This window comes from Neomonachus schauinslandi, chromosome 3, assembly GCF_002201575.2.
Source record: "Neomonachus schauinslandi chromosome 3, ASM220157v2, whole genome shotgun sequence".
In the NCBI taxonomy this organism is placed as follows: Eukaryota; Metazoa; Chordata; class Mammalia; order Carnivora; family Phocidae; genus Neomonachus; species Neomonachus schauinslandi.
Genome location: NC_058405.1, coordinates 184,386,437 through 184,412,682, shown reverse-complemented (window position 1 = coordinate 184,412,682; position 26,246 = coordinate 184,386,437). Strand labels below are relative to the sequence as shown.

Genomic DNA, 26,246 nt, shown 5'->3' with positions numbered 1-26,246 from the left:
TGTTGCCATTGAAAGGGAGTTTACGAGGTGGATAAGGAAAGCGTCTGATCCCAGGGGCAACATGGGCAGGCAAGGTGGGTGGGAGCAGGACGGGCTGACCGGAGGCCCTCTAGGGGGCAGGATGCTTTAGGGTGGCTGCAGGTGTGACCTCAGAAACCAAAGTCAGGCACTTCTGAGGCCAAGCCTTGGTAGGGAAGACCTGGTAATGCCTCCCCCCAAGTACCCAGACGTCCCTTCCTCCCCCTCCTTGCAAGTCTCCAGGCCCCAGCACCTTCTAGCAGGGCTTCACCACTCCTCCCGCTGCCACAGCTTCCCTCTGCCAAAGGGAGCCCTGGTCGCTGTCTCCTGGGGAGGCTGCCTTGGGGAATGGGGTATGTACCAGGCACAGGGCACCGTTGCTCCTTCTGAATGAGGGGGGCCGTGCTTGGCCCCAGGGAGGGAACAGCTTTGCAGGGAAAGGTACCCTGAGTCCACTGAGCCCAGCCACCCCCTCCCAGTGGGAACTCTGAGGGCCTGGAGGGGCCCGAGTGTGGACACAGAGCAGTTTGTCACGTTTTCTTGGGCCTGTGGACTGATCCTGAGGAAGGGCACCCACTGGATGACCCAGGCCAGACCCCCCCACGTGGCTGAGAACTCACTGGGGAGACGGGGGGCCAGGGCACCCACGGGGCTGCCCCGCAGCAGCCAGGCACGTGCTGCTCCCTGTGCCCAGCAGGTGCCCGACTCCCAGAGCTCCCAGAGACCCAGGTGCCCCCTGGCGGAGATGCCAGGTCCCTGGGCAGGTTTGCAGGATGGCCCAAGGGTAGAGAGTCGGTGGGAGGAGGTGACTGGGTGTGAGGGGAGTAGGGGCAGCTGAGGGGTCTGGCCAGGTGGCTGGAGGCCAGCCCAGGGCCAGAAGGGAGGTGCAGGGCAAAGGCAGAGTGAAGAACAGAGAGGGAGGCCAGGCAGAAAGGGGGGCGGGCAGGGTGGGGGCAGCAGGGGACTCCAGGGAACCTGTGGGGACAGCGGGCCTTGTGGGCTTCCAGGGCAGGAAGGGGCCAGCTGGTAAGAGGTGGGAGCTTGGCTGGCGAGCTGGGCCAGCAGGAGGAGGACCAGGCCAAGGGCCCAGGGTGAGGGTCTGCAGAAGGCAGGGCTGGAGGACAGCAGGTAGGGGGAAAGGGGCAAGGGAAGGAAGCGGGGAAGAGGGTAGGCTGGGGCAGCAGGATAATAGTAACACTGCTTTTTCTTCATTGCTGCCAGTAACAGGGGAGAGCCTGACCCAGGGTTCTGGAATCTGCCTGCCTCTGTTCCTTTAGGATTTCTGAGGTCCTTGTGACCTCAGGGGCAGAGAATTCTTTTTTTTTTTTTTTTTTAAAGATTTTATTTATTTATTTGACAGAGAGAGACACAGCGAGAGCAGGAACACAAGCAGGGGGAGCAGGAGAGGGAGAAGCAGGCTTCCCGCCGAGCAGGGAGCCCGATGCGGGGCTCGATCCCAGACCCCGGGATCATGACCTGAGCAGAAGGCAGACGCTTAACGACTGAGCCACCCAGGTGCCCCGGGGCAGAGAATTCTTGAGAGAGAGACCTGGAAGCCCTGCCTGCAGCACAACTGTGCCCATTGCAGAGAGGAGGAAACTGAGGCTCCATGGGGGCCCGGGGCGGCAGTGCTTGGGCTGGAACCAGCCAGACAGAGGTGGCATCAGGGAACGGGGTGTGGAGTTCTGGATCAGGCTGGTGGGCAGGACTCAGCCAGAGAGCCAGGCTGCAGACACATCTGGGCAGCTGAAAGATGCTGGACCTTCGGGCCCGGTGGAGACTGTCCTGGTCATTGCCATCTTCTTGAGTTGGGAACTCTGAGGTTGTTTGCCCGAGGCCTGGGGGCCTTTCATCACGTGTATATTCACACTCATGTGCTCTTCATTTAGAAGAGGTGTAGGTCCAATTATTTTGATGAATACTTTTACAGAGGTCTCTGCAGTTTTTAAAATGATTGAATGCATAAATGAAGACTTCTGGTCACCTTAGAACAAGTACCCACCCAATTCATGAATAATTTCCTACCTTCAAAATCAACAAGTAGGGGATGAATTTCTGTTCCTGGGACATTTGGCGAACATTTTCTGCGTCCTGCGGACAGCTGTCACCAGCAGCAGGGACAACTGGCGGGAGTGAGGACGTTCCCCCGAGGAGACAGGTGGGATGGGCTGCCGGTGGGGCTGAGTTCCCCTAAGCAGCACAAACGCCTTGGGGTTATTGGCTGGGTGCATTGGTTTGAGGCCAAGTAGCCCGAGGGTCAGACCTGACTAGCCAGATTTTCTCTGTGAAGTTGGAGGCAAAGGTGTCGTGGATGTGGTGGGGAGGGGGGATGGGGCCGACCTTGTGCCAGGAAAGGGGTCCTGGAGCTCCACCACCACCATTTTGAGCACAACCCTTTCCAACGCCAGCTCTGCTCTGTTGCTCCTGGGGCGCCCTGTAGGCTCAAGACTGTGCTGCACCTCAGTTTCCCCATCTGTAAATGAGGCTAATGATAGTCTATACCTCATAGGCGGTTTGGAGAATGAACTGATTTTATTTATAAAGTGCATTGCCGGCTGACTAACCCTTAGGACTACTCTTGATATAAATGGTGGAAGCTGCTGTCGCTGTCATTAATGAAGTCTCCTTGCAGGGTTGGGGTGATAGCTGCGAAACTGAGCCCAGCTGGGCAGGAAGGGCAGGGATTCGATGACAATGAGTCAGCAGAGGTGGAGGACTCCAAGTCTGGGGGCAGGAGGCCCCAGGACAAAGAGATTTTGCATGAGAATGGGAGTGTTGCCTTCACCCTTAGAGAGGACTTGAGGGGGTGCCTGGGACCCCCCATAGCTCTGACCTGCCAGGTGCTCAGTATTGGAGAGGCTTTTTTTATCCTCCAACCTAGGATTAAAAAAAAAAAATCTATTTGAAGATTTTCAGGAAGGAAATGAGTACCGTACTTTAACTGTGGCACAGTGAAGATACACACATTATTAAAGTGCCCAAGACAGTTTATGGGAACAAAAGGACATACTCTTACACCCGAATGGACAATTTCCATGCAGCAAAACAAATATAAAAATGTTCGCATGTGGGGGAGGGTTGGGAAGGGGTGGCGTGGGGAGAAAGAGCTCACAGAAAATACGGTAGACAGTTAATAACGGAAGTGTGAAGGAGAATATTACACACCCGATGGACATGTGGGCTAGAGACTTAGTACACTTTATGCAAAAGGAAACATGAAGAGAAAAATATTTCAAAAGGATTCACCCTTCCCAACCCCCCACGTGTCCCTAGGAAACATACAAGTGCAACTCCCCGCTGGCTATGGCCTCTGACAGGTGCCAAGGAACCCAGGGCCCAGGCAGGAGCGGCAGGGGGCCCCGCTTGTCAGGTGGGAGCAGAGGAACGTCCTGGAAGCTCTTTCCACCCCCACGGGGCATCAGGGAGCCTAGATCAGAGAAGCCCTGTGTTAACCTGGGGGCCTCTGCTTAGAGTTCTGAGACTCCCTGGAAGTGGGAGGTCTTTCTGATATAAATCACAGAACCTCTTCTCCGGAGTTCAGCAGGAGGGGGAGCTTTGCATGTCCATCTTTTCCAGAACCCCCGGGTCTTTATAACCTTCACGGGAAGGGCCCCCTCTGCATGCTGGCTTGAAGACAGCTTTTGCTCAGGGGGACCTCGGGCCCCATCAGGGCCATACATGGTTGCAGGCAGGACGATATGGGGAGTGGGGAGCTCAGAAAACAATTTACAGAAGTAGTGGTGGCAGGAATGGAAGGAGAGCCCACACCCAGCTGTCTGAGAGTCCAGAACTTTATGCCTTAACCTGACGGCTACATTTCCAGTGAGAGCCGGAGGGGGCGTGTGGGAGGGGAAGGGGTGAGTTCTAAAGGGTTGCTGTCCCCCTCCCTGCTCCCCCCCCCCGCCCCGTGTGTTTTACTCCACCTCGCCTTGACGTTGATGCTGTCAGCTGCCCCGTGCCCACCTTCAAGGAGGCGATTAGGGTCCAGCGGTCCTTTGGAGCAACTAGGGGGCAGCATGAGAGGGAGGGGTGTCGGGGACTTGGTTCAGACCCCAGGAAAGCACCTCATTTCTGCTCCAGGGGAGTCGTGAGGCTGAATGCATAGGACGGGTTTGGGGACAGAACTGTGGCAGAGCCTGGAGGTTTGGATCAGAGGGTGGGAAGGCACAGAGGGGCTGGACCCATCGTGCTCTTCCTGCCTTTCGGTCCTCAGTTTCTCTGTTGAGGCCTCCTCTTATTTCTGGGATCGGACCCTTGGCAATGAGGAAGGTCCTGTTCTTTATGTTGCTCTTTTCCCAAAGACCCTTGAGGCTTTCATATTGTCAGTGGGGGTTGGGGGGCTCAGTGTCATCAAGTACCGGACACTTGCTGGGTGCCTTCACTCCCCCTTGTCATGCCAGCTCCTGAAAAGAGTTTTTGAGAGAGGTGCTACTGTCTGTCTTGATCACCACTGCCTGGTACAGACTAGTGATCAACAGATACTTGTTGACTGAAGGAACGTACGGCTGCAATTTACCGCAGTGAAGCAATGAGCCAAGTTTACAAAGCAGCTACATGAGGGCACGGCTCTCACTGGAATCAGGCTGCCTCAGATGATGGCGACCCTTCTCTCAGACACCCCCTTCCCATCCGACTCCTTCCTGTTTCTGCTATTGCCCTCCTCCCCGCCGGCCCTGCCACCCGAGGGAGTCTGGCCTGTGTCCAGTCCCTGAACTGCCGATCCCACTATAGCTGGTCCTGATTTGGATGGTTGTGAGAAGAAAGGCATTATACCATTCCAGAACTTTCTCTTTGATGGGATGGCTTCTGGTCCATTGCATTTGTTCCCTGGGTCCTCTGAGCACCCCTGCTCTTCTCCGGTCTGACCAGCCCTCCAGCCTCAGCTCCTGCCTGTCTCCCCCATACCCAGGCTTCAGCTGCACAGAGACTCCTGGCCCTCACCCAAAACATCACATTTCTCCCTCCTCCTGTCTGCTCTTAGGCTGTTCTCTGTGCTTCTAGCATCTTCTGTCCCCACTTTGTCCTTTGTCCCTGGTCCCTGGTCCCTGAGCAGCTCCCCAGTGGTGGGATTGGGGGGCATCCTGCATGGCTCTGGCCCAGCTCTGACGCCCTGTGATGCCCCAGGGGCAAGCCTGGAGGCGATGCCCCATGAGTGAAGGGTGAACTTTAATCACTAAGGGAGCAAATTTAAGCAGCAACGGGAGATGGTGTGGTGAGTCCCCAGGTGCTGGGGAACCGATCTTTGGCAAAGCCAATCAGAGTGGCTTGTTCCTCGCCCTACACGGAAGTGGCTCGTGGAACTCAGATGCTGCTCAGGACGTTGGTCAAATTGGAGGTACGAGCCCCCTACTCTGGGCTTCCCAGCTGGTGGGCAGGCAGGACCGCCCCCCCCCCGGCCCCCCAGGCTCCCAGAGCCTCTGGTTTGTTCTGAAAGATGAGGGGGTGGGCAAGACCAGAGGGACTGGTTCTGGGAGGTTTGAGGAACCTCTGAGAAAAAAAGTCTTCATATTTGTGATTCCCCAGGGTCAGGGCAGGGCCAGGGTGCAGAGAGGAGCTGGGAGGACAGGCCGGAGCCATGGGTGGGGCCTTGGGCAAGTCCCTGCCTGGCCTACCCCTTAGGAGAGTCTCTCTGGCCCACACACTCTCCTGCTGGGGGTCCACCATTACGCCCTTGATGAGGGCCATTAGCAAAGCTCTTCAAGAGAGGGAGGGTGAGAGATGACTTGTATGCAGAACAGCCCATGTAGGACTCAATCTTTCATGTTAAAAGAGGGAGAAAATAAGAACACGTATGTCCGTGTGCTGGTTCAGACACTCTGGAAGAAGCTGTCGTCAGTGGTAACCTGAGGGGCAGGTGGACACTGGATTCCGGGGGGCGGGGGGGCGAGCAGTGGTGGGGCAGAGACATCTTACTGTATGTGTTTACTAGTGTATTTGAACCAGGTGCATGTACTCAAAATTTTAGATAAGAAGCAACAACAATACAACAGAAATATTCATTAAAAAAGAGAAGATAGCCAGAAGGGGAGGTGGGCGAGGCTCTCTTTGAGGAGGGGCGGAGTGGAGAACCGCTCTCCGTGGACCCCTCAGTACTGACCCCTCCCAGGCCAGCTGGGGGCCCGGAGCAGGGGGTGAACTTGGTTCTGCCTGAGCAGAGTCATAGTGACAGCTTAAAAGGGTGTCACAGTCAGCTCTGTCAACCCCTTCACCCAACGATGGGGAGCCCATGCTCTGGAGGGCCAGGTGACCTCCCCGCAGTCACACACAGCTGCTATTTCTGCAGAGATGCCCATATGCTGGGATGAATTACCCAGGCCCGCTTCGGGGAGTTTCTATTCCAGTAGACACCCGAAAGTCACAGCATGCCCGGCCTGTAAAAATAGCCCGAGCTTTGGTCTCTAATGGGATCTCCTGGTCCCTACGCCCCTCCTGTGTGTGGGCAGCAGTCCTGCGTCCTAAAGCCCCGAAAGGGCTGCAAGTCAGGACAGCCTTTCCCGACGCTGGCTGTCCCTGGGTGACGCCCGGCTTTTCCACAGGCTTCTTAACACCTCTGTGAGCACCCCGTGCTCCTTGCACCCCCACAACCCCCACCCTCTTTTTGGAAGCTGAGTCAGCACGAGAGGTCATGGGAGGGAGACCCTCTTCCTGGAAACATGCTCCCCTGCCCCATTCTGGTTCTGCACTCGGTGGGGAGGGACCCTCCGCAAGGCCCCTCTCCAGACCCAAGAAAGCCACTTGAAAAGCATCTTGGTCCCACCCCCTCATTTCACCGATGAGGAAGCTGAGCCCCAGAGAGGGAAGTGGTGCTCTCCGGAGCAGACAGGTGACCAAGCTAGGAGGACAAATGACATCTCGCAGCTCACTCAGCTGCACTGGACCCCGAGCAGGTAACAGCCCCCCGCGCCCCCCACCAGGGCCACTTACAAAAACCGAGGCACAGAGCCACGGACTGACCTGGCTTTCCGGGATGGCAGGTAACCTTTCTGAGGCCAGCGGGGCCTCCGTGGTCTGGGTTCTGTCCAGATCTGCCCAGACCCAGTGTCCCCGAAGGCCGGAGCCCCAGCAGCCTAGCAGCCCCCATGAATCTCTATGAAAATAGCAATGGTAGGCAGAGGACTCCTGATGTTACTGACGTTTCCTACGAGCCCTCAATTTCCTCCTGATCTGACTCAGGGTTGCAGTTTCTTGCTGGGGTGGGGAGACCTCACGGTAGGTAGCCCAGGAACCGTCCCCAGGGGAGCTGGGCTTGCGTGCCATCATCCATGCTGGCCCAGCTGCCTGCTCTTCCTGAACCCGGCCTGGAAAGCACCCACAGCCCAAGATGACACACTCACAGGAATCACCTGATAGCCCCTGAGCAACGGGCTCCAGGCAGGCCACAGCGGGGCTTGGGAGCCCGGGCCAGCCACTTACCAGTTGTGTAAACTTCCCTTGGTGTACCTTGGCCTTGGTGTACCTCTCTGGAGAATGGGAGCAATGATGGTTTGTTTCCTCATGGGGCTCCTGAGAGCAGGAAGTGATGGAAGCGCTTGATCGTGCAGGAAGCAAATGGGCAGCTCTGACTGCTCTTATGTATTATAACTGGGTTATTCCCTATGTGTACCCCTATGGGACACTGATGACCGGCCCCACTTGGCCACAGTAGGGAAATCACCTCAGGTGATGCAGGTGGATCAGGGAAGTGGGCATTTGAAGGAAAGGATGAGGTTCTTAGGAGGGGAGGGGAGAGTCTGAGGGGAAAGAAGAGAAGTTAAGTGGAACCAGGCATGCTGGAAAGTGAGGAGGGGTTGCTGGAGGGCTCCTGGATATATTGGATGCTCTTGCTGGTGGTGCTGATGGGGAGCTGGGGGGGGCATGGGGAAGATAAAGGAGAAACTCAATGTGAGTACCAGTGAGGCCCCTCACCACCTGTTTGATCTTGGGTAGACTCTAGCTTCTCTGAGCCTCACTGTCCTCATCTGTAAAATGGGCATGATTATAACAACGTTCCAGGAATGTGCCGAGTTCCCACCACAGAACATTAGCACAGGGACGGCCACATCTCAAGTGCCTGAACTGAACCCCCTACTCCCCCAACTGCATTCCAACCCATGAGGCTCAGGGTGCAGCTCCAGCAAAATTTTGGAGTCTGGGAGATTCTATGTGCTCTGTCCCCTCTGTGTCCTGTTCCTTTTCACATCGTGTCCCCCAAAAGCCTAGCTCAGATGTAGACAGATGGACTTATTTACACCATGGTGTTAGTGGCAGATAACTGCATCCAAGTAAATATTTATGTTCTAACTGTGGGATTCAGCGCTGCACCCCCAGAGGAGACAGGAATTGCAGGCAAGGAACCTGGACGACACTGGTCCAGGGGAGTGTTCCTCCTCATACTACATCCCTCAGGCTGTACCAGCTCTGCTTGGCCATGGCTGGCCCTCCCTTCTCTTAGGTGGCTCACAGCACAGTGCTCCCTGTGGGTGAGGAGTTTGGCAGGAAAAGAGAGGGGGGCTGGGGATCCTCAGCCCGCAAACCTCCTGAAGTTCCATTCTTACTGTTGCTGGTGTTTCTGCAAAGTCCGTCTGCTGCTGGAAGGAGGGTTGGCTTGGCCTGGGCCACACAGCTGGGTTTAGGTGTCACCACTGGGCATAACATGCCTGGGGCTGCCCCAGGTGGGACGCGGGGCCCAAGCAGCTGCAAGAATCAGAGCCCAGAGCCTGGCCCGTTAGCAGGGAGAGAACCAGCTCGGTGAGGCCACGTGCTCCCGCCTTGCTGTTCGGAGGAGAGAACCCAGAATCCAGACGGAGGCCCCACAGCCAGAGAGAGCCAGGAGCCGAGGCCTCTGGACTCCCAGGCCTGTCCCTCTTCACACACAGGCTATTTTCTCTCCTCTTCACTAAACATTAGAAAACGTTAATATATTGACAGAAGATTCCATTTTTTTGGAAAAAAAAAAAAACAAAAAACCTTCTGTATGTGTGAATTCCCCTAACAACATTCTGGATAAATGGATCTCCTGCCTTTGCTTACATACCTCTGGTGACAGAGAGCTCACTACATAGCAAGACCGCTCTGTCTGCTGTCAGATACTCTGTTAGCAAGGCAGGTCCGTCTCGATGGCATCTGGAGCCCATTCTATTGAGTCATATGGTGGAGCATGTCTTGAGCATTGGGGGATGCTAAAATGTATATTCTTTTATAGATCGTGAGCAACTCTAGTCCTTTCCACATATTCTCCTGGACTGTGGCCCCTTAGCCTCTCCACATGCAGCCTGAGCAGAGAGACAGCCCCCAGGGCACAGGTGATCAGAGCAGTGGAAGGGTCACTGTCACCCCAAGTTCGTCTTCTAGATTCTCAATATAGCCCGGTTCTTCTTGTTTCTCACCATCTTTCCTGTTTGCAAGAATGCTTAAGAACTCCCATTTCCGGGGCGCCTGGGTGGCTCAGTTGGTTAAGCGACTGCCTTCGGCTCAGGTCATGGTCCTGGAGTCCCAGGATCGAGTCCCGCATCGGGCTCCCTGCTCGGCAGGGAGTCTGCTTCTCCCTCTGACCCTCCTCCCTCTCATGCTCTCTGTCTCTCATTCTCTCTGTCTCAAATAAATAAATAAAATCTTAAAAAAAAAAAAAAAAGAACTCCCATTTCCCCATAAGCTGTGACTACCTCTGCGTTTTGTGTATACAGATTCGTTCTTTCTAATATTTCAGTAATGTAGTTCTGATTTTATCTCTGACACACATTATTGAAGAGATCACTTAAGAGAATGCATAAAAGTACCTATTATATATTATTGATATCATGGTGCTCGGCAAATAGTTGTGCTTTCTTTGTGGTCTGAGACAGAAAGGGTAGACTTGCCATTGTCTTGAAGTCCTGGGCTAGGTCCAGGAATGGGATCCATTTGGTGAAAGATCCTTGTCTTCTCCCAAAGAAAGCGTATTCCCTTGATTTATGATTTAGTCCTCACTGATCTGCCTTTTTAATTGGGCTGTCTGGAGCTCAAAATTTCTCTGTCTACTTGATTGATGATACTCCAAGAGGGGAGCATGAAGGTCTCTACCTACAATTATATTTCTGTTTCTACTACTTTTTGCATTTCTGGCATGTTCCCATTATGTATTTCTTTGCTATGTGCATTAGAACAGAAATTGTTTTCTGTTTTAATTATTCATTGTAACTTTTACCTCTGTAAAGTCTCTGTGTTACTCTCTCAATTCTTTTTACGAAAAAAATTACTTTGTCATATTCTCTTTTTGCTTTCTAGAGCTCTGTGTGCCTGATAAACCAAATTGCCCTATCATTTTACTCTGTCTATGCCTTTTTGTTTTCTCTGTGTTTCTTATCGGCAAAAAAAATTAGGTTTGGGCTTTTTATTTTTATTTTTTTAATGAATGCCCCGTTTTAGAGGGAGTGTTATCATTGTTAGGGAGTATTGTAATCTATTATGTAATTGTTACATTTGTGTAAACCTCCACGGGGTTACCCCCTGCTGTCTACATAGAGACCTGGCAGTTTTTTCACGTTTAGTTTCTATTGTGAATTTTCTCTTCCTTGTGTCCCTTTACAATAGACAAGATAATTTAACCTGAATATCCAATTTAGAAAATATTTAAGTTTTAACTCCGTCATTTGTTTCTCTTAACAGCTGTCCAAGCTTTGGGAGGATTTATGTAAATATCTTCCCTTCCCTTGACCCAATCTCCATGGTGAAATCTGCAGTTTGAATGTCTTTTGTGTCAGTCTTCACTCCTTATGCTGTGCACAATTTTTATTGTGCTCCTCTTTGAGGTGGCATCTGCTCTCTCATCTGTCACTTCTAATTCTATCATGCATTGTCCCCGTGTCCCTCAGACGCAGCCTGTTGAAATGTTCATCTTTGGCCCGGCAACACTGATGTCTCATCAGCTGAGCCTAGGTTAGTCCAATGCATTCCTTTAAATTTTGTGTGACCCTCATTCCCGCCCCTGCCGTGCCTCAAACACACACCCAGACTTTTCTTCTTTTTAGGGAAAGTCAAAAGCCATTCTTATTTTTCTCCTTTTCTCCCAGCATTTACTACAACTTAAAAAAGCTAAGTTATTTTCATATCATCATTAATTAAGTAGAAAAATATATACACAGAGAGAGCAAGAGGAGAGAGAGAGAAAGGGAGGGAGATCTAAAAGATTGAATAAGCACCCACCATCTAACTGTTAGAATGTAACCAATGTTGGGCATATGGAAATTTTTTTCTAGGTTTTTTTTCCCTATGTGTGGGTTTTTTTTTTTTTTTTTAATCACAGCTGAAGTCATTCTGAATGTATCGTTCTGTAGTTTGTGGGTTTTTTTACTTAACATAGTCAGCATAAACATAACATAATCAGACAGAAAAATTTTCCATTGAGTAGATTTACCATCGTGAAATTAAGCTCTGGTTGGCATTTAAATGCGTGTGTGTTTTTTGCTATCAGAAAAAATGTTAAAGTAAACACACTTTCTGCACACAACTTTTCTTTCCTTTTCTTGATTTACTTAAAGTAAATTTTTAACCACTGGATGAAAGATTAATAAGGTTTCTCTGACTTGTACTCTAAGTTATCAAATCTAGAAGCTGTGTACATTCACCAGGATATCGATGACTGTTTCACAGAACCCTTACCAGCTTATTTGTTGAAATGATGAGCAAAAGTTTGATCTCTTTGTAAAGCCTCTTCTGGGAACTGTCTTTCCTTTGCCTGTTTGTCTCCTGAGGGTCTTCGTATTATATATTTTTTATACTCTTCATAAAGAAAGAACATCATTCATCTGATGTATCTGTGTATTTTCTTTCCCTGGTATATTACTTGATGTGAAAATGTTTTAACAAAAAGAGATTTTTGTTCAAAAGAAGGTTTCTACATATTGTGGTCAGAATATAGCCAACATCAGTTCTGCTTTTTTTTTTTTTAATGGAAGACTTTCTTCTTGGTAGGCAGATAATTCATTTTGGTAACCGTTTCTTGGGTACTCGAGAAAAAAGTGGATTACCTCTCTGTTTAAAACCAACTTCAAGAGCTATTAATTAAATTGCATTCATTCTATTGTTCATATAACTCTACATCCTAATTTCTATTTTGCCTGCTTCATCTATTCAGATTTACAGTATATGAGAGTCTGCCACTCAGGTGTGTCTTTGTCAATGGCCCCTGAAATTCTAGCAATTATACTTCATGTGTTCTTATAGGATGTCATTCCGTGCACAAGATAACTATATAGGCCTTCACAAGTTTTCCTTTATTAATGTAAAATAAATTTAGCTCTGATGTGTGGGTTTATTATGAAATTCGATAATGCTGGGTATGAATATTGCCAGTCTGACTTCCTTTTTGTTCATATTTGTCTGCCATATATATCACCATGGGACTTTTACTTTGTTTTTCTTTTTTAAGATTCTATTTATTTATTTGCCAGAGAGAAAGAGAGAGAGCACACACAAGCAGGGGGAGCGGCAGGCAGGGGAGAAGCAGGCTCCCCGCTGAGCAGAGAGCCCCGATGTGGGGCTCGATCCCAGGACCCTGAGATCATGACCTGAGCTGAAGGCAGACGCTTCACGGACTGAGCCACCCAGGCGCCCCATGGGACTTTTTGACCATTTCTCTATCATTCTCTGTGATCTTCAACATAAACAATGAAAAGTTGTATCTCATAATTGAACTAAAAATGTTAGTTAATAAAGGAAAGTGTGAATTTTTCACGTTTATCGTCATTTCTATCCTCAAATTCCTTTTTCCACTCTATTTACTCCTTTGTTATAGGGTCTGATTTGTTTGTTTTTATCTTCTTTGATGATTTTGAAGATAGGCATCCTGTTTTTAATGGTCAGTGGTTAGTTACTTCAAGGTTTTAAAAAAAAAATCTTACACTTTCTGTGATTATCAAAGTGAAACAAAACAGAACAATAATTTTAATTTTTTATGGAATATTTGCTTCACCCGTAACGTATTATTCCCACACCCCTGCCCCATACACCCCAAGGATATTCTTCCTTCTTTGTGAATTGATCTAAGGTATTAACTCTTGTTTTTTTTTTTTTAAGTGACCTCTTTTACGGTGTTTTTCTTTTAATTTTACATCTGTAACTATCTTCATCGTAACTGTGTTTTTATTCTTCATTGTTATTATCTCGTGGAGGTCTAAATATTTGCCTCTTGGAGTCCATTTCTTTCCGGAAGCCACACCTATCTGATGATGGCTTTCTGTGATCTTCACACCTTCACAGAAACCCAGTTGGGTAGGAAAGTCTTGTGTCCAGATTTTCTCCCTCAAACCTCTTCTGCTGTGAATCAGTTTTTCAGAGAAGTTTCCAAGGAATTTGGTTTGTTTATTCACAGATGTTTGTAGGGCTCGATATTAATGTCATTTAAATATGTGAGCAGGGGCGCCTGGGTGGCTCAGTCGATGAAGAGTCTGCCTTCGGCTCAGGTCATGATCCCAGGGTCCTGAGCCCTGAGCTTGCTTCTCCCTCTCTCCCACAGCTCGTGCTCTCTCTCTCTCAAATAAATAAATAAATAAAATCTTAAAAAAAATAAAAAAATGAAGATGTGAGCAGATCATCTGGGAGGGGCTCTCTCTCCATAAATTTTGCGTGAAACTCAGCTCCTCCCGTCCAAGTTCTCCCCTTCTCCATTGTTCCATTCAGCCTCACCTCTCAGGCACCTCGCTGCCGGTGACTAACGAAGGTCATCACGGGCCCTTCGGGTCTATTCACAGCCCCGATTTGCTTGACCCATGACCTCTCCCCGCTCAGTTCTATTTCCTTCCTGGTAGGAGGCTGGAGACAGGGCCCGATCAAATGCTCCCGGTGAGGCAATAGAACCCCCTCATCCCTGCCGAAGAAAGCTAACACCTGTAGATGGTCCTGTTTGACATGGTAATTGGGAATGTCCCCACCACTGCCTGTCACGCAATAGCCAGCTTCTGATGTAAATGGAGGTGTTAGGACAGCCTCGGCGGTGGCTGTCGGGGGCGGGGGGCTGCTCCAGCTTCCCTTCAGGAGAACGTCCCTTCAGGAGAACCGGCTGCCCCCTGGGAGCACAGGTGACAGCCCAGCTCAGCCCCTTCGGCTCTACCGTGATGTTGACACTGGGGCCACACTGTCCTTGGGCTGCTTCCAGCCCATCACTGAGCCTGGCGGAGGGACTAGTCCTGGGTGACTCCTGCTTGACTTGGAGAGCGTAGGACCCCCCAGCGGCTGGGCCAGCACGTTTTCTGAGCTGCATTGCGTGCTGACTCTCTTCCCCCTCACCCCCTCTTCCCTGGATCCTACACAGGCATTTGTCCTAAGAAATCTCTCCAACAGCGAATCCTGTCTTAGCATCTGCTCCCCAGCATCCCTCCCCCCGCCCCAGTGTGGCAGATCCGTTGGTGTGAGTCCCTGGGCTGCCTGGCACAGAGACTATCGAGGGCTCCCGGCAACAGGTCAAGTGTGGGGAGCTTGCTGGCTCCCACCTCAAGGGGGCTGACTTTTACTGGTGGCCCATCTTTGAGAAAAATGACTGTTTTATCTCTAGCTGCAGCCTGGAGCCTTTTTATCTTATTCCAGAGAAGTTCCTGATCTTTTTTTTTTTTTTTTAAAGAAGATTTTCAAAAAGGTGGTTTCCTTGAACTTTCGGAGGGAATTCAGAGGATTAATTTTTCAGATTCTCTGCTTACTCTGCCATTAGCTGGAAGTTTTTTTTTTCCCCCCAAACTGATTTCCTTTTGCCAGTCCAGAGTGCTTTCTCTGACTTCAAAGATTAGCGTTTGAAAAGTTCCCATTTGAAGTCTGTCAGTAATTCAAATGTGACCTTTAGGATGGTCCCGCTGGAGAACACCGAGGGCTGAGTTGTGTCCTTTTTCCACACATCCACCTGGTACCATCGAGTCAGACAAGCCCCAGCATCCATCAGACCATTTTCTCCCTTCCTTTTTTTTTTTTTTAAGATTTTATTTATTCATTTGAGAGAGAGAGACAGAGGGAGAGAGAGAGAGCATGAGCAGGTGGGTAGGCAGAGGGAGAAGCAGGCTCTACCCTGAGCAAGGAGCCCAACGCAGGACTTGATCCCCGGACCCTGGGATCACCACCCAAGCTGAAGGCAGACACTCCCTTCCTTTTTCATTGGTGTGTTCAATTCAGCCGTATGCTGGGGTTGGGTTTGGATTTAACTTTGAGCATCACTGATTTTTTTTTTTGCTGCTGTTGGCCCTTTTAGTTCTAGTCACTGAACCACCGGTGATGTGGTAGATTCGTCCATGGAGTGTGCCTGAGCATGACCCAGCCCCACACGGATGCCCTAGTTCCTTTTTCTGCAGTCGTGTTGAATCTCTTTAAATACAAACCTGTATTTGAACTCCTTTTTTGTGGTTCTTGGTTTACTTCTGTTTCTGCTGCTTAAGTGAAATCTCTGAACCAATTGCGCCTTCCTGTTTGGTGTTGCGACACTTTCCAGTGAGACCTGGATTGAATATTTGCCTGCTTTTCTCGTCATTTTTGAAATTTCTCTTGCTGGCTCCAAGTTATTCTAGCTAGTTTTTTGAGGTAAGCCTGTGGATCTTTTGGCATTTTTAGTCTGGAGGAAGCAGCCTGCCAGCTTGTTTTTCCTGCAGGTGTGTTCAGGTAGGAGCAGTTACACCGGGCTTCCACGCCGTACAACGCCAGGGGGCGCCATTCACGCCGACCTCAGGGGCCTAAAACTTTGAATGTGAGGAAATATTTTCCTAGATCTTTTGTGACATCAACCCCTGAGAACAGTTAACACATAGGAAAGCCACCAACTCGAGTAATGTGTGTTAAATGTTTAACACATAATCTCTCCGTGGAGGATATAAAAATATATTCCTTTTTTAGGGAGGGTTTGGGAATGGCATGATAAGGTCTTAAAAAACCCAAATATAGGGTCTTAAAAATGCCCAAGTCCTTCCGTCCCTAAAGCTTTCAAGGGAGCTCTACTGATGAGAAACAATAGCAGAATGGGGATTCTCTTAATGATATCCGTGTAGCAAAGAAATAAGTCACCGGGATGGTCGCTGTGGAAGTTTTTGTTTCCTAGTAAAACCCTATGAAACCTGAATGTTCGTCAATAGGCTGTTGGCTAAATGGGTTGTGGTAGCTCCACACAACAGGATGTAAGTGTGCCATTAAGAAGAAAAAGCCAATTCATAGATGCTGATGTGGAACAATTTCCAAGAAACGTTGTAAAGTGAAAAAGCAAGGGACAGAGCTGTGGGTGTAATATTTTCCAAATTTAAAGAAACATCATATATACATATATATATATATATATGTATGTACGTATGCATATCTGTGTGTGTGTGTGTATGCATATCCTTGGAAAATTTCTGGAAAAACTATGCACAGAATGGTTAACTGTGGTTGTCTCTAGAAAGGAGAACCGAGGCTCTGGGGTACAACAGAGGCTTCTGTCCTCTTTCTTTCTTTCTTTTCTTTTCTTTTTTTTTTTTTGTACCATCTGAATATCTTATTGAATGCATGGGATACTTTTTCAATAAAAGGAAAAAACCAGTAGAATAACAGAAGCTCAGCAAATGAGTGCATTGGTCGCTAGCACAAGATTCTTGGTAAAAGGCGATGTTGGCGCCTAATCTCTGCTGTGTCTACATTTTGGGCCCCCTGCCCCTGCTGCCAGAGAGTCCCTGAGGGTGGGAAAGGCACAAGGAGCAGCCGTGGCCAGCATGACTGACCTCTCCCACGCAGCGGCCCTGTGTGCTCCTGGGCCTGGCACACACCAGCCATGTCAGCAGGTCTGCGTCCTTTGGGGTGGGGGTGGGGCATGAGAAAGGAGGGGTGCGTGCATGGAGTCTGGGTCATCTTTGATTTCTCTGTCCAGCCTCACTGGTTCTGCAGGCAGGTCGAACGTCTCCTGGGTTTGATCTGCTCCAGGGCCACTGTTATGGACGGAATGTTTGTGTCCCATCCCCCTTCCCAAATTCATATGCGGAAATCTAACACCTACCCACCCCCCCCGCAAGGTGGTGGTATTAGGAGGTGGGGCCTTTGGGAGGTGATTAAGACCTTCTGAGTGGGATTAGTGCTCTTAGAAAAGAGACCCCAGAGAGCCCTCTTGTCCTTTTTCTGCCATGTGAGGTCGCAAAGAGAAGTTAGCAGTCCGCAACCTGGCAGAGGGCCCTCCCCCAACCGTGCTGGGTCCCTGATCTGTGACATCCAGCCTCCAGAGCTGTGAGAAAGGAATTTATGTTGTTTATAAGCTACACAGTCCATGGTATTTTTTTTTTTTTAAAGATTTTATTTATTTATTTGACAGAGACAGAGCGAGAGAGGGAACACTAGTAGGGGGAGTGGGAGAGGGAGAAGCAGGCTTCCCGCCGAGCAGGGAGCCCGATGTAGGGCTCGATCCCAGGACCCTGGGATCATGACCTGAGCCGAAGGCAGACGCCTAACCGACTGAGCCAGCCAGGTGCCCCTGGTCCATGGTATTCTGTTACGGAAGCCCGAACCAAGGCAGCCACCTACGACGGTGTAGAGATCCCCAGTGGCATGCACCTGCCTTCCACACCCCCAGATTCAGCTCTGCAGTGAGACCTGGCCAGGGCCTGCCTTGGACCCTCGTCTTTGGCCTGTTCGGAAGCCCTGACTTGTCTCCGGCTTGTCACCTCCAGCCCTTATGTCTTTCCAGCTTCAAGTGTCACTGAGACAGCCCCAACCCCCTTTCTGGAAACCCAAGTAAGAGTTACTGTTGCTTTTCAATGCCTCTGGGTGGGTCAAATGTCCATCCCTGAACCAGTGAACAACTAGTCACCGTGTCCGAGGGAATGTAATGTGCCACCCTGCCCTAGTTATATTTTCAGGTATGTGAAATTCTGTCCTTTGCTTAAGCCATTCTGGGCCAGGGTTTGTCATTGCTACCACTTTCAACAGGAGTTCTGATTGAAAACAAGGGACAGACGTTCACACACAATTCCATTTTTGTGAAAGAGAAAAGCGCTCGTGCACACATGTGTGCATGAGTGTGTGTGTGTGAGAGAGAGAAAGAGAGTCTGGAGCGAAATCCACAAAAAGGTAATAGCGCTTATATTGGGCAGCAGGATTAGAGGCAATTTTCTTTCTTGCATTTTCTAGTTGTTATTTAGTAGGCACAAATGGCTGTGTGATACAGTCACTGGGGATCCGTCGCTTGCAGCGAGCGAGAGGGACTTCATCTCATCTGTTGTTGGTGTTGCAGGAAAGGACATGAGCCAGCAACTCAACAAGAGCCAGGACTGCTCCTTCAGGGACGTGGATGAGCTGATGAAAACCGTGCAGCTGGTGGTCCATATCCCCACCTTCCTCCTGGGCCTCCTCCTCAACGTGCTGGCCATCCGAGGCTTCAGCACCTTCCTGAAGAAGAGGTGGCCGGATTACGCGGCCACCTCCATCTACATGATCAATCTGGCCATCTTCGACCTGCTGCTGGTGCTGTCCCTTCCGTTCAAGATGGCGCTGTCCAATGTGCGCGCTCCCCTTCCTTTCTTCTGTACCCTGGTGGAGTGCTTCTACTTCATCAGCATGTACGGGAGTGTCTTCACCATCTGCTTCATTAGTCTGGACAGATTCTTGGCCATCCAGTACCCGTTCCTGGTCAGCCACCTCCGGTCCCCCAGGAAGATCTTGGGGATCTGTTGCACCATCTGGGTCCTGGTGTGGGCCGGGAGCATCCCTATCTACAGCTTTCATGGGAAGGTGGAAAAGTACACGTGCTTCCACAACATGTCCGATGGCACCTGGAGTGCCAAGGTCTTCTTTCCCCTTGAGGTGTTCGGCTTCCTTCTTCCCATGGGTGTCATGGGTTTCTGTTCATCCAGGAGCATTCACATCCTGGTAGGCCGTCGGGATCTCACCCGGGACTGGGTCCAGCAGAAGGCCTGCATCTGGACAATCGCGGCCAGTCTGGCTGTCTTTGTGGTCTCCTTTCTTCCGGTCCACCTGGGTTTCTTCTTGCAGTTCCTGGTACGGAACGGCTTTATTGTGCAGTGCAGCGCTAAGCAGAACATCAGCTTGTTCTTGCAGTTGTCCATGTGTTTCTCCAACATCAACTGCTGCCTAGATGTCTTCTGCTACTACTTTGTCATTAAAGAATTCCGCATGGACATCATGGCCCACAGGCCTTCCAGGGTCCAGCTTGTTCTCCAGGATACCATGATCAGTAGGGGCTAAGGAGAGAAAGATGTATGCAGAGGATGAAAACCCCAGCCCAAAATTCTGGTAGCAGATACCCTGTTCCAAGGTTTCTGATGTGGTGGACAAATGTGGCACGTCTACTGGTATGCTTTCCCTTTTGATGCTCACCGAACACTGTCTTTGCTCCTTATGCTCCAAAGACCTTTCCCCCGCACCCAGGCAGCTCAACATAAATCACCCAGTATTTGGGAATCTCTAAGGACCCAAGAACCAGGTGAATTCTTTATAAGCTCAAAAACATGAGCCAGAAAAATTGAAAAAAAGGAGACCATCTGAGCAAGGCTGTTTCCCAGCTCCCCCCATCCTTCTGTTAGACTAGAAGATTCTGGAGAGGAAGAGAGAGGAGTTAGGAGAGAGAACCAAGAGGGTTGGTCACAGTGGAAGGTGTTCTGGGCAGAGAAGGAGGAGTAAGGATGTATCGAGCTCCGTTTTGGTTTGGGAGTCGCAGGGTAGATCAGACTTACCCTTCCCAGTCCCTTCTCAGGCTCTGGTGGCCAATAACCTCATAACAAGTGGGGGTGATGAGGGCAGAGCAAGAACATACAGAGAGCCCCAAGTTTCCTATGGGGAAGAAAGGTCCAGACGGCCAGCCAAACCTTCCTGTGCCCGCAAGAAGGTGGCAGAAGGATGAGGGAAGCTGATGTGAACCAGGCCGTGGCGAAGCTACAGATGCGTTGTGGAGGCAGTGGGGACAGAGTGGAAAGGTGTTGGTGGCACCTAGGGAAGGAAGGAGACAGGCCAAGGGCTGGCAGTGGACAGCCACCCCCCATTGCCATCATGGCGTCCACGACACGGAGCTTTAGCTCGGACCCAGTGGGAAGAGAGGCGGTGGAGACAAGACTAAGAGAGGGGAAATTCCTGAACGTGACTGACTTGCTACCTTGAACAGACTGGGAAATTGTTGGTTAGGCCGTTTCACTGAGATTGAGGAGAAAGAATCAGGCTTGATTGGGCTCCGCCAGAGGAGAATAAGTCACTCGTGCTGTCTTGCCCACCTGAGTCCTGTCTGGGCGGCTGGCTGGGTGGCACTGTCCCCAGGACTGTCTCTCTCCAGGGGCCGGGAGGGAGAAAATGAGCCAGCCAGGGCTTGGAGGAACCATCTCGATGGCAAGGAGCTCCTGGCAATTCCTGGTTGGAGACTGTAAACAGTCGATCACGGTTTGGACCGGGCTTCTTGGATGATCTTGAGGAGGCGCTGTCGTGACAGCCGAAAGCCTTCTGATGACTCAGGCCACTCCAGAGAGTAAAACAATTCCAAGGATCAATTGTGGGGTGGTTTTGCAAGGCAGAGAGTGGGATGAGATGTAAGAGATGAGACTTTGTGTGAAAAAGGGGGAGGTCTTGAGGAAGAAAAGAACCACTTTCTACCTGTAGGGAAGGAGGCTTCCACTGCCAATTGGTGGATGGAAGGTAGGGTGGCAGGGTGGTGGGGAAGGGGGTGGTTTAGATAAAACCCTGACGGGAGGCGGGGGCAGAGGCTGAGGTCGGGTGATTACCCCAGGCTTGCAGCTACAGGGCTCTGTGAGGGGCTGGGGAGTGGCAGGGAGGAAGGATGGAGGGCAGAGCTGCTTCCTGCTTGAGAATCCCCAGCTCGACCGAGAGCAGTCCAAGGCCAGAGCCTCTCTACCTCCTGCTTCGGCCGCAGCCAGCTCAGTGGTCTGGTGCAGGGAAGGGTGAGGAAGCAAGTGTCAATGCAGGGGTGGAAATGGGTGTGGAGGAGTGATCCAAACCAGGATCAGAGAGGCTCCGGCCCCGCAGACTGGGCCTCCGGGAGGCGGCAGCCCGGGGCAGGCACTCTGCAGACCCAGCTGCCCCAAGGTGCCATGGCCATCCTGCGCAGAGGCTCTAAGGAAGCCGGTTGTTAAACCCAGTAGGACACTTGTGCCAGCCGGGGGTCAGAGCCCCTGCATGTGTGTAGTCTTCTCCTCCAATTTTTCTCTTTGTGCTGGGAGCTGGGAGCTGGGAGCCCATCGTGTGGCATTTACATCTCCCAGTGTACTTAGGGCTGGACAGACTTCCTAAGACAAAGGAGATGGCAGCGCCCTGACCACCCCCATCACCCCCTGTGATGTTCATAAACATAAAGTTTGTCTTGTGGGCAGCCTGACCCTGCCCTAGCTGGGTGACAGAGAAGGCAGGACGGGGGGAGGTCCATGAGCCGTGTAGGTCCTTGCAGGGAGATAGCAGCCTCAGGTCTATGTGGCAACTGTGGGCTTGTGGGTGAGCCTTGGAGAACGCCCCCCTCCCCCACCGACTGATCCCAACACTGGGGGAGGACACAGGCCTCTTCTCTCTCTCCATGCAGATCCATCCTGGCTTTCGAGTCGTAGGGGACTCATCGGGGCCTGTGGGAGCAGGATCAGGCCCAGGACTTCAGGCCAGGCTGCTCTGCAGGGAGATCCACACTCCTTCCCAGCAGGCAGGGAAGGGGCAGAGGTCAGGGCCCGGGTTAGGGCTGGGTGCTGGAGCATCCAGGGGCCCACTCCCGCCAGCAAGGGGCAGTCAGTGAGTTGGGGAGCTCTGAGCTCAGTTGTGGAAATGGCTGAAATGCCTGCCCGTAAGGGCGGCCTGGGGACATTATTTGGTCGTAAATGTGACCATAGTCTTCCTCCTAGTCTCCTCCTTTTTCCTAGTCTGGAAAAACCCAAGACGTACTTGTTATATGTACATGTGTGAAACTAGCACAATTCATTGGGAAAATGATTTGATTATTTGGATTTGCCAAATAAACGGATTCCTATAATGCTGTGTGACATGGTCTTGGTCCGCAGTGGCTCCAGGGAAGAACTGGCCACTGAAGGCCCTGGCCTGGTGACCCAACCGTCTTGGCCGAAGGGGCCAAGAACGGCTCAGGCCGGAGCAGCCACACGGACGCCGAGTGCGAGGGCGTGGGAGCTGCCCTCAGCACAGTTCCCCACACCCACTTCGGTGCTTGGCTCCCTGTGGCAGCAGCTGGGCCACAGAGACCCCACAAGCCCAGCTCCTGTCCCTCTAGGACTGAGTCCGCCACACCCTCTCCCTCCATTTTGTCCTACCACCACCATGATATTGGAGCAGCTTCCAGAGGCCCTGGTTCCTTTTACAGACATTGTGTGGCCCAGCATAGGAGACCTGCTCATCACCAAGGGGCTAAAGACACAGGGCCAGCCCCCAGAGGTCCTTCGCTGTGACCTCTCCCTTTGCCGACCACCTATGGTGTGAGTATGACTCTCCCGGGTTAAATCTGAGTTTTCCTTCATGGCTCCTCACATGTGAATCCTGCTCCCCTATCCAGAGCTCCTGGAGAGTGTGAGCTCCTAGATGCTGGCTTGGGCCACCGCTTTCTCCTAAATTCCCCACAGTCTCAAGCACAGCCCAGTTACGGCCTGGATGCCGAGGGCTGGCTGGAGACATCCTCGCTCCTGACAGTTGCTGTGTGTCTCCCCACACCCCCCAAATCCATATGTTGACGTCCTAACCCCTAGTATGATAATATTTGGAAATGGGGCCTTTGGGAGATACTTCGTTTTAGATGAGGTCCTGAGTCTGGAGCCCTCACAACGGGACTAGCGTCCTTATGGAAGAGCCACCAGAGTGTTTGCTTTTTCTCTCTCCCCCTGCATGTGCTGAGGAAGGCTGTGTGAGGACTCCGGGAGAAGGCGGCCATTTGCAACCCAAGGAGAGAGCCCTCAGCTGACGTCAGCCCTGCTGATACCTTGATCCTGGGCATCCAGCCTCCAGAACAGTGAGATACATTCCTGTTGTGCAAGTCTATGGTCTTTTTTTAGGGCAGGCCAAGAAGACCAGTACCACAGCCAGTTCCTGCTGACCCCGGAGCCACCGCCCATCTGGGCCGAGTCCCCTCGGGGGCAAGGACTGACCCTTCTTCGGGATATCGGCCCCCGGGGAGCACTAGACATGCAGAATGCTAGTCCATGAGCTGCACAGTCCTCTTGCATCCCTCTGTGGGGACGCTGTGGAGCTGAAAGCCGGTCTATTAATGCTACATAGCTGCTGTGGGTACCGATGACATTGGCAAGAGTAAGACAACTTGTCGCAAGTCACCACAAATAAACACTAACTGCAAAGACGCTTGAAATGGCCGAGGGCCGGCAGGTGACTGTGGAGACCAGCAGAGACTAAAAGGGCTGCAGTTAATAGGCCCGTGAGGAGAGAGCCTCGTGTGCGGAGCAGGCTGGAGGCAGGGACACGGTACCACGCGGAGATGGGGGACACCCCCACACGGGACTGCCCTCCACCGTGAGGACCCCACTGCTGGGGGGGCAGGGGCCTCAAGACCCACAAGAGTGGCACTTTTTGGGGGAAGCATCTACCCCCCCAACTACGATCACAGCCCCCTCTCTCTTTTTTCCGCCTGGGCTTCCCTGTGAGCCCAGGACACACAACCGTGAACAGGCATCTGAGAGAGTGTGGGTGGCAGGGCCCGGAGGACTCGTGGGGCTTGAAGCAGAAGGACAAACGGACAGCCCCCGCTACCCAATTTGAGCCTGAGCATCCCATACCCAGCCAAGAGCCCTGCAAGATGCATTCTCTTCACAAACCCACCACTGGAGGGGCCCCGTAGCTCCTTGCTCGTGAGCTACAACCTAAGTGTGGCCCTCTTGCACTTTGAAGTCTCGGAAGTAAGATTTGAAGCACTGTCGCTTCAAAGCCTGATGTCGGTTCTGCTTGGCGGAGGGGCCCCAAGTTCACCCGAGGCCTCAGACAGCCTTTGTTCTTGGGGGGCCGTCACCCAGACGCTCCCTGTGAGGGGGAAGCTGTCGAGACGGGGCTCCAGGGGGTGCCTACAGTCACGCAAACCCTACAAAGCGCGTGCCCCGGTAAGAGACCTCTTCTCTAAGGACAGCTCGGGCCGTACATCTGGGCCGGTGACGGTGCTCAGCTCTGTGTGTGTGTCCGCCGGAGGCCCCACAGGATCGAGGAGAGATACTCAGGAATCAGGCTTGACTGGGCTGAATGCAGATGGTCCAAGGATCCAAGATCCAAGGATCCAAGCTGCTTCTCATGGACGGTGCATTCACCATGGCATGACTCTGACTTGGGGACCATATTGTGTCCAGGAACCCAGTGATCGTGTGGGAGGTTCAGGGTCAAACCACAGCTCTGTCAGTGTGTGGTGGGGTTTCCCCGCAGGGCAGAGAGGCCTTATGAACTAGAGGCCTGGCACCAGATGGGTGGAGAAACCTCACCCTCCGCAGGGGGTGCTGGGCTCTGGGCTCTGGGTGTGGCCACCGCCGGGGGCGGATACAGGCCCCTTTGCTGTGCTTTTCCTCTGGTTTCCCTAAATCTTAGGCATGGACTTCAAGTGGCAGCCGGAGCTGAGCTGATGGGATCCAGTGTGTGCATCGGAGCGGGGCATGGCCCAAAGGCAGAATCAGGAGGCATGTGGGGAACTAGGCAGGAGGAGACCCAGGAATACCTGGGGAGGGGAACCCAGCAGAAAAAATGGACTCCCTGCACTGAGGGCCTCAGAGCGGCTGGGCAGTAGGTCTTCCTTGGACCCCACAAGATCCACCCAGAGGAGAGCAGGCAGAACATTGGTCAGCAGCTCAAGCCACTCGGCTGGATCTACTCTGTGAGGAGAGGCTGGGGCTCCATATGTAGCTGGCCCCGAGAAGTAGAGAGGCCAAGTCTGAGTCAGGGTGGGAAGCCACAGAGGGCAGAGTGAGTGGCCTCGTTCTGGGAAGGAATGCAAAATGGGCAGGTAGAGGAAGTCCCTGGGAGCAGAGGCAGCCGGGGACCTTGGTGCCCAAGTGTGGGCCTTTACAGAAGTCAAACCCAGTGTCTTTGCCTTGAAGTGCCTTGGAGACTGTCCAAGGGCATGGAGTGCATTCAGGGCAAAGCCCTACCTCGAGGGGGGTGGGTTTAGGTGGTGGGTTTTCTCAGTGCTCAACTGATGGTCCATGGCTTCGGGGAACTGGATGGTGCCAGAGATCAGCCGAGGAAGCCACAGTGCCAATGACGTGAATGAGTGATTTGATTTCCAAGAGGAGTGCACATCACCTCCCCATGGGTCCCACTTCCCTCAGGAAGGGGACTTGGGGCCTGTTACGGACTGAATGTTTGTGTCCCTCCAAATTCATATGTTGAAATCCTCACCTCCAATAGGATGATAGTTTAGGAGGTGGGGCCTTTGGGAGGTGACTAGGTCATGAAGGTGGAGCCCTCAGGAGTGGGATTAGGGCCCTGGTGAAAGAGACCCCAGACAGCTCCTTTCTCTGCCACGTGATGACACAGCGAGGAATCATAGTCTGTGGAGAGAGAGAGGGCTCCCCGCAGAACCTGACCATGCTGGCACCTTGATCTTGGACTTCTAGCCTCCAGAACTGTGTAGAAATGAATGCTTGTTGTTGAAGCCCCTAGCCTACGGTGTTACATTATAGCAGCCCCAGCTAAGACGGGACCCAACGTAGCAATGAGTTCTTCGTCAGATTGAGAAAATGTTATCTACCAAAATCCCCCTGCAGAAAGGAAAGTATTTGGGGAAGTCCCTGGGGGTGAAAGTGGGAGAAGCTGTTCCAAGTGAGACTCTATTACTTCAGAAAGGGAGGAAGGAGGAAGGCAGTCCAGAGAGGGTCAGAGAGCCCGAAAGAACTAGACGGATGGCAGAGGGCATGTGTGACCTGGAAAATCTCTAGTAAATGATGGAAAGTCATGCAGTGCCCATCACGAGCAGAAGTGCAAACAGGGATGGGAGGCTTGGTAGCCAGCAGCTGGGTGTCAGCCAACGAGTGTGTGGTTGTCACCGGGCAGTGACCCTGGGGTCCCAGTCAGGCTTACCCAAGCCTGCAAGGGGCAGGGAGCCGGGGTGACCCTGGGGGACTGAAGGTTGCTTGGTGCCTGTGGGATCAGAGCAGGCCATGGCCGCCCCTGTGGGCTAAACGCCGGATTCCCCCCGAGACCACCTCCCCCACTTTGCCCGGAGCTGGCCTTGACTCCGAGCTACACTCAACCGAGGCTCCCCAGGCCTTGGGGGCAGCCAGACTGAGAACGAGGAAAGCTCAGGAGCTGGGTCAAAACGTCAAGGCTGACTCCTGGCTCCAGCCCTGACCGTGTGT

General features: G+C 51.9%; 1 protein-coding gene across 1 annotated transcript; it reads left to right on the top strand.

Moving 5' to 3' along the window:
• Nucleotides 1-18,201: 18,201 nt before the first annotated feature.
• Nucleotides 18,202-19,164, top strand: GPR55 (G protein-coupled receptor 55). The gene has a single exon (XM_021690369.1). The coding sequence runs from the start codon at nt 18,202-18,204 to the stop codon at nt 19,162-19,164; it is 963 nt and encodes a 320-aa protein (XP_021546044.1).
• Nucleotides 19,165-26,246: the final 7,082 nt, after the last annotated feature.